Source organism: Salminus brasiliensis, chromosome 17 (genome assembly GCF_030463535.1).
Source record: "Salminus brasiliensis chromosome 17, fSalBra1.hap2, whole genome shotgun sequence".
NCBI classification, from domain to species: Eukaryota; Metazoa; Chordata; class Actinopteri; order Characiformes; family Bryconidae; genus Salminus; species Salminus brasiliensis.
The window spans coordinates 11523548-11532177 of record NC_132894.1 but is presented as its reverse complement, the minus strand read 5'-3'; the positions used below and the strand labels follow the sequence as shown (position 1 = coordinate 11532177).

At 36.2% G+C, this 8630-nt stretch overlaps 1 protein-coding gene across 1 annotated transcript; it reads left to right on the top strand.

Moving 5' to 3' along the window:
* The first annotated feature begins 2397 nt into the window (after positions 1-2397).
* ccl25b (chemokine (C-C motif) ligand 25b) lies at positions 2398-4559 on the top strand. The gene is made up of 3 exons (XM_072660229.1): positions 2398-2634; positions 3337-3454; positions 3767-4559. Exons 1-3 carry the CDS (start codon positions 2571-2573, stop codon positions 3861-3863), a joined length of 279 nt encoding a protein of 92 aa, XP_072516330.1. The 5' UTR covers positions 2398-2570; the 3' UTR covers positions 3864-4559.
* Positions 4560-8630: the final 4071 nt, after the last annotated feature.

Here is an 8630-nt window from a genome sequence, read left to right as displayed (position 1 = left end):
TCTAATTAATGTTTTAAAGAAATGTGTTAAGACAAGTTTTTGCAGAGAACTATTACACAAAAAATCTTACACAGAACATACTTTCACAACACGGCATCTTGGCATCAAATACACTTGTCTATCAGAGATATTGCTGTCAGTGGCAGGTCTAAAAACAAAAAACAGTCTTAAGAACATGGTGTTAAAATCATATACTTTATGGGTTTGAATTAATCAAAGCACATAATTACACACAAAATTCCAAAGTGTGTTATAGTTTATGTAAGCAGAATTAGCATGTTTATATAAAAAAAATATATAGTTTAATCAGTTTCATTGGGAGGTCTGCGTAACTATCTTTAAAAATGTAGACGTAGTTCCCCTTCAATTCCACACATGCAGTTTGTTTCTTTTTTTATACTGGGTTTAAACAAATACCATAGGCCAGTTTTCCAAACGTTGGTCATAGCCTCAATGGCGATTCACCATTGGGCATTCTCTTTGTAGTATAGCCTTAAGCTTATTTGAGTAAAGAAAACTGGACCATTGCAAGTTAGGTACATGACATTGTTGGTGATGAGACATGCAGTAGAAAGTGTGCTGTTCCTACTCTATTCTGCAAGTTGGAGGTACACAAAAAATAGAAATTCTTTGAGCCATACCTTAGAACAATGGCCCAAACCTTGGCCCTGGAGGCCCACAGTCCAGCTCCATTTAGAGACTGCTTCCATCCCACTATTCATCCTTTTAGCACTATTATTTTTTTAAGACCGTATAACTAAACTTTCAACATTTGTTATAACCAGAACCATGGCAACTCAAGAAAGCATTTCAATTCTAATGTTTTTATAGAACCTTATAGTTGAACCTTTTGGGCACTACACAGAACCATATTTTAAATGATTCTTTAGATTCTTTAGAACAATATAACCATACAAAGCCTGGTTTACCTAGAAACTCGTTTTCCTTGACTGATGTGTATGCTTGTCTTAGACATTGGACAACAAGTATCAAAAACATTATGTTCTCCTGAAGTGACAGTGTTTTGAAAGGCTTTCTCTTGTGGGCTGAGTGTATGTAAATCTAGGGGATGTAAATCAAATGAGCCAAGATTGTTATTTAACAGTCTTGGGGTTTTGGTATTTTACAGCCCTGTTTTACAGCTGCTACAAGCAACTCTAGGGTTTCCTTCCCAGACCCTCTTCCAAACCAAACAATGGACACTGTAAAATTGTATGAACCAGTCAGAACTTTCTGTCAGTCAGTGGAGGGAATACTGCTTTCAGGGGTGAGTATACGGCAAAATAACAAAAAAAAAAAGTAACGGTAAAGGTAGCACTCATCCTCTATTTTCCTCAACGATTTATGAGTTTGCTCAAGCAAAACATAGCTAACAAGCTAACAGAACTAAAGTGTGTAGTGCCAGGTTGGTCTGAACAAGATGTTGTTGTTTTTTAGGTTGTCAAACATCTCTCTTCTGGGTCTTTCTTTACTGCAAAAGACATACAAAATGCATATTACCAGGGGTTGTCACATAGCTTAGTTTTGATTGTGTGGGATTTTCTTTTCAAAAAAGAGACAACAATGTTTAAGGTTCATGGTATGTCACCTCAATGTGCAGAACTCTCATAATTCAAGTATGAAAAAAGTGAATACAGTTTCCAGAACACCTTAAGTGTTATAAACTTCTATTACCAAAGAATAGTCCCACCAGTTTGTACAGAGGTCCTTGTAGTTACTGAGTAATACACCTCAATATATGTTTGTAATAAGCTTTGCTGTGTTTAGGGGTTAAGCTACTCTAATTTCATTTTTGCGCATGCAAATAAATGCTTGCATGAACTGAACAACCACTTTAAAGAACACATAGGATTTACAGCCAGCCTGTACTGTTAGTGTTGCGTTTGACACTGATTGGCCTCTACGCTAATAGCTTTTCACTAGAGAGGACTAACGACTCGTACGTTTCTTGTATTTCAGCCAAAATTATAGAACACATGGGCATGTTCGTAGCTGTATATGGCCTCATGGGAGTTCGGCTGTCTCATTGCACAATATTTGATTGTTTTTATTGGCCTTGAGTGCCTCAAGTACATCAACAGTAAAAGGGCTAAAGAAAAAGAAGTGTGCCAAGGATATTGCACAATGCCAACATAGGTAGCTTAGTTGAATAGGGACAAAAGAAGTTTCCATCAATTTTACTAGGTACTTTCCTATACTTTGAGCATGACTATTTCTTCATGGGGCCAGCATAAAATGTGTCCCTTTCTCCATGAACAATTCACTCAAAAAAAAAAAAATTGGTTCCAAGTAATCTGCACTACTTCTTATGTAAATGTCTTTAAGAGGCGTGGACTGCCATAAATGGGCAGAAGCTCTCAAAAACGGAAGTGCAGTAAACTCAAAATGAGCAGCAGCACTACTGCTGTCTCTTCCACGGTACATATTCCGACCTGACTTGATCTTGATCTTCACGCCAGGCACGCTTTACACACATACCTAAAAAAAAAAAAGGATCAGGTCCATTTGCAGCTGGTTTGTGAGAAGAGCTCATCTGTACTTCCTAAGATAAGATCAGACAGAGTGAAGCCATGAAGACTCGTGCACTCTTCTTACTCCTGCTCCTCGCTTGCATGTACCCAAGTTTGGCACAAGGTAATTGCTTATTATGCTGTCATTTGTTTCAGAAGTGATCCAGATGTTTAGTGGTTATAGCCTTTATTATAAGACCTTTATTGTTGGGTGTTAACTTTGTTACGTTCTTGTACAGCTCGTTCACAAATATTGGGTCTTATTCTATCAACCATCCTTAAGAGTAAAAATGTCTTTTTAAAAAAACAGTTTTAACAAGTTTTACATATTCTGAATATTCTGATAATCATCAAATCTTTTTATTTGGGATTTTCGAGAATGTCATGAATCTGTCATAGACTTTCTGTTAGGACATTTCTCAGCAACACATTTGGTGAATGAGACCCAATATTCTTTAGCCTCTTAAACTCAACTTGTTACCCAGTAATTACAAGTGTTTCATGGAGAACAGTAATTCCGTGCAAACTGGCGGGATCTGAAACCACTGAATAGTGCATTTTGCTTAAGAGGTTAAAGAATCGCTGAAGAGTGCATTTTTTTTAAATAATTGGTTCTAATAGACAAAATAGCCCTCCAATTCAGTACAGTTCTGCTTTTGCAAATAGGTGGGAATTTTGGCATTTGTTACCTCAAGTTTGCAGTAGCAGTAATATTACATTAGGTTCTATTGAATGTGCATCTGATCATGACATTTGTTAGCATGTTACAGTAAAGCATAACTCATCCACTTGTATCTAAATTTCCCTTATACTCTCCTTACAACAGGTACCTATGAAAATTGTTGCTTAAAGTACGCTAACGAGGTGAAAAACATCGTCAAACGAAGGGTAGTGAGCTACAGACTTCAGCACACTGACGGGGGGTGCAACATCCCTGCTATTGTGTAAGTTCTGGCTATTTTCCCAAGCTGTTCTCAGAAAGTGAAGAATTTCCCAAAAAAAACTGCTTGCATTTCCAGTGGGAGTCTGGTATTCTTTCACTGTCTCGTTATGCGGCTTGCCTGCTGTTCAGTCACTGAGTAACTACAATCGCAATGTAAACACTACACAAAGTGACTGCATCTACTGTTTCAACCTGCAGTACAAAATCATGCTTTTGCAAAGCCATTTCTAGCTAAAAGCTGTGACTGCATATAAACTTGTATTGAACCAAACTTGGATTGGCTAAAATACATTTTATTTTATTTCCAATAAAGATTCACACTGAAGAAATCGAAGACATTCTGCGGTGACCCCCAAAAGCAGTGGGTGAAAGACCTGATGACCACAGTGGACAAAAAAAAAGGCAACTGAAAGACCACTCTGAGGGCCTTTATGATGAAAAACACAGTTATATTGAGACCAATAGTCTTTCTTCTGGTCTTCAAGATGTAGCGTGGTCACCATGAGCAATGTCAGTAAACTCCTGTGTATGACTGGGTGCCTACAGCTCATAACCTTAATGTATTATTCACTGTAAGGAATGTAGAGCCATGTGGAGAAGGGATTGAGGTTGGTTGTAAGTGCACAAGTTTCTTTAAGCTTCACTCTGAGCCTTTTATACATAATCAAAACCATAAATAATCATGTGAACTTAATTATGTCACACATTTCCATTCAAGCAAAGCAAAGAGTAGAGTAAGCATATACAGACTTTGCCACTTAGAATGCAATGTGTTTTATGCTGACACGTTTTTAGCTTGGTTGGTAGTACACCAGCTTTGAATGTCTACACCGTATTTCACTGTGCACAATGAGTTTTAAAGACCATGTTCTATAATGTTGTGTCGTGCTGAATGTTGTACTGTTGCACTCTGTTGTGCTCAGTCCTTTCTGTGTTTCCAAAACAGGTTTTTAAGCTTTTCCAAGACAGATGTTGAGCCTTTTTTCCAGATTAATGTTTTTTTCTTTTGCATTAAATGGCTGTATACTGTATTGTGTAAGACTATACATGTGGAGAAATGTGTAATGTGTTTGTTGTTTTTAATAAAACAAGTATTACAATCACAATGATCTTGAATTGAATATGAAAAGTGACCAATTAATTATTAAATAATTATGCATGTTTTAGACTGGGTGTACAGAAAGTATATGTTTTTTACCTGGAAAGTTATCATTTTAAATAAAAAGATATCAATATACAATGAGTTAAATACTATCTACTATAATATACTATATATCTATTTATTTAATATACTTATGTCTATTTTTTAAAGGTTCTTTAAAGAGCCGTAAAGTAAATTGGCATGTTTACAGGAAAAGGAAACACTTAAACTTACTAAATGGCAGTCAATGTAGAAAGATTTGACTCCAGTTTGTTCCATTCATTCATTTGGAGCAATTCTGTGGGTCTATTTATGGCCCAATTTTGACAAACATTGAAAATGGAGATACAAGCATTATTAGGCACACTTAATTAATAACTACTCGATTAACAACTAATGATTAACTTTGTAATTATTACAAGCATAATAGCTTTTTTTTATTTAGTAAAATACAGCACTGTGCAAAAGAAATAACAAGTGATGTATGTGGACAGTAAGTGATTATTTGCTAAAAAAAAAACAAAAAAACAAAAAACACTAATACAGTATATAGTACACATCAAAAGCTATCTTATTATATTGTAGTTATCATCCAATACCCGGTTAGGCTAGTCATTACTTCATGTACTGGTGATGGAATGGATCATAATGTATGTGTTTTGACTTGTCAAATCTTATCTGAAATTATATTAGAGCTCAAACTGTGCATTTCATAAATGCACATCACTATTATTAACTACTGTACTAGTCAAAATGCATTTACAGATATGTGGGTCTATGGCAAGTCGTTTTAGTCATCAATGATACCAACCATAACTCAAATTCAAGTGTTATGGTCTCCATACTGACTTTTGTGTTTAGTAGTATCTAGGCTTAAGAGGTATCTTTGGATCCTAGTCTATACAAATTAGCTAAGGGTATTTTTATACCCTTAGTAAACAGCAAAGCACTTTTGTAAGTCACTCTAGATAAGAGAGTCAGCTAAATGCCTTAAATGTAATTGTTTATATACAATACTGAGTTAAAAAGGCTTGCCATATTCTAGGCCTCTTGTGATAATAAATTTTCGATTTATCATACAATATATGGACGTCATCAATAATTTGTGCTCCTCACAAAGAGAGCCTGTTAACATGAATGAGCTGGTATGTCTATTTTTTCATTTTATTTATGTTTTATTTACTTATTAAATGTAAACTTTTTTTACATTCCAACTTCAATGTCTGAATATTCAAAATAATGAAAAGTTCATTGTTCTTTAAGAGAGTGCAATTGCATTATTTGTCTCGGTTTGTCACACTTTTTAATACAAAAAATAAAACACAGCAAACCAAACAAGCACTATTAACTGTACCGGAATCACACAAACAGGCCAAGTCAACAAACCCATACATACATACAGACATACATACATATATACATCAATATGGACATGCACAAGACCAGGCAAAGCACAACTGAAACAAAGGGGTACTTGTACAGAGGATAACAAGGAACAAGGGGGTGTGGTTACAAAGGACACACTGGTGGAAACACTAACGGACAGGCATGGCTAGGACAGACAAGACACAAACAGAGCCATGTGCTTGGGAGCACATGGAACACATAACAGAGGCAGACATGACAGAACAGAGGCAGGAATGACATATTATGCTATTATCATGATATCAGTAGCATAAAATAATCTTAAAATGACAATAATATTGCAGTTTTTGTTTTTGTTTTTAGAGGCAGACACAAATACACATGCAGTTGATGTCATTTGATCCATTCTGTCATCACAGCCCTTAACAATGTGTTTATTGTGGAAAAGTACTGGTGCCCCACTTTAACTGATGTACCTCCCATGGATACAAGATGATCATCAAAAATCACAAGTTGTTAAGGCAGACAAAAGTCATTACATTTGATGGAAGTTTAGGGAAAAACAGAATGAAATGATGATGTGCATAATATGACCAGATACATTCAGAGCTTCCCAATACAATATCCTTAAGCGTTCATGGTTAATTGCTTGGTGGACGTTAATTGCTTGGTGGATGATAATTGCTCTGTTGTTAATTGGGGAACCAAAAGCCTGATGAGCCAGACACTCCTTGAACACTCTAAAGCACTCCCAGTTATCACAAACAAATATAAACAGCTTATTAACCCAACACTTGGAAGAGCTGAAGAATGTGTGAGGAGAATCGTTTTCATTCTTTTCTGTGCAATTTCAATATCATCTGATCTGATCAGCTTTTATGATAAATCTTGTGCAACCAGAACCGTTCCACATTTGATTCTATCAGTCCAAATAAATGCTTGTCTAAAGTATTGTTATGTCAAATATTACTTTGTTGTGCAATTCTGGAATGTATACGTTACAGCCAAATTCCTTGCCATGGAACAGATGCTGGTTTGGAAATCTTGTGCAAACTTCAGTGCAAACCTCTCCATCCCCCATTAACATCCCTCAGTCAAAAGCCTGCAGACAAAAGAAATTCAAAGATATACGTCAATCTACAATACATGAGAGTTTTATTGATTTAATGTGCTGCTTCTGCTTGTTAGTTCATGCTCAGGCTTTGCTCTGAGGAGTGCATCAGTTTATCTTTCTGTCTATCTGTGATGTGTGCTATTTGTCTCTGTGAAGGGTGACAATAACTGAAGCTTGCCTGAAGGGGGTTGGATTACTGTTAAGAATGAGGGGTTTTTTTCCTTCTCTAGCTTTATAACTTTGATTCAGATTCCCGGAATCCGAGTCCATCATCAAACCCATCTGGTCTTACTTAGGGGGGAATAATACCTCGGGCACTGGTCCAAATACTAACAAGACCATTTCAAGAACATTACAAGTTGCAAAGGTTACGATTTCCACAGAAACTCACTCAGTCCCACAGTCTCATAGAAACTCTGGTGCACTTATTTTAAAAAGGTGCCAAAAAGTGGTTCTTGGCAGACGTGCCATAAAAGAACCATTTCTGATTCTGTTTAAAATCTTTCAATGGATTATTTTAAGAATCATTTTTTTGTTAATTAGATGTTCCATTCTGAAAAACATCCATCTAATTTAAAGGTTCTATCAATTGAGTGTTTTAAGAATCATACATCTAAACCAAGAACCATTTAGAAGTTTATTTTAACAGTAATTAAAAAATTTTAAAAATCACACGTCTCTGACAGCAAGTTCATGTCCTAACCTGATATTAATATTGGCCGCAATGTTCAGATCGTTGCAGTTACGATAATCATTCTCACTTTTATGGGGGCGCTTGTGTCATCTCCAGACTTGTCTCTGATGTCACAGATGACTCAAGCATTGACAAAGAGCGTGTCATACGACAGCCATGGGAACATGGCTCCATAAATGATAGTATCAGTATGAAGAGAACAGGAAATGTAATTTATGTGTCAATGGTAAACTCTTACAATGTGGTTCATCAAGGGTTCTTTAACAAAGGCAATACTTCTATATAAAACCATGACAACCATGTCCATGGAAAATTAGTCAACTCAAGGACACAAGGATTGTTTTAGTACTACTGCCTGATGTTTGGAAGACATGGACATCATCAAATGCTATCAATTTTTTTCCCCTAAGATGTTTTGTAAGGCCTTTTCTGCGGCTACCTTCAGTGATGCTTGTTTGTCTTTATGTCTTTAATATTGTCTTTAGTAAGTGAATAGCATACTCAGTTGGTTTGAGGTCAGGTGACTGACTAAACAATTTCTTTGCCTTGAGAAGCTCTTTGGTTGCAGAAGTAACTCTATTCACAATAGTCACATCATCAATACACACCAGTGACCCACTTCCATTGGCAGCCATACATGCATGCTATAATAACCGCACCTCCACCATGTTTAAGAGATGATGTGGAATGCTTTTTTTTGCTTCAGAACTGGGCAAGCCTTTTTTGATGGTTTCTAGCAGACCAGCCTGGACTTTCTGTTTGTGTTGCCAGTGTATCTTGAAGTAAATCCTCTAAAGTAACTTTTATTAAGGCATCCCTTAATTGTAGACCTGTGGCATTGATACACTTTCCATCCTTTAGAA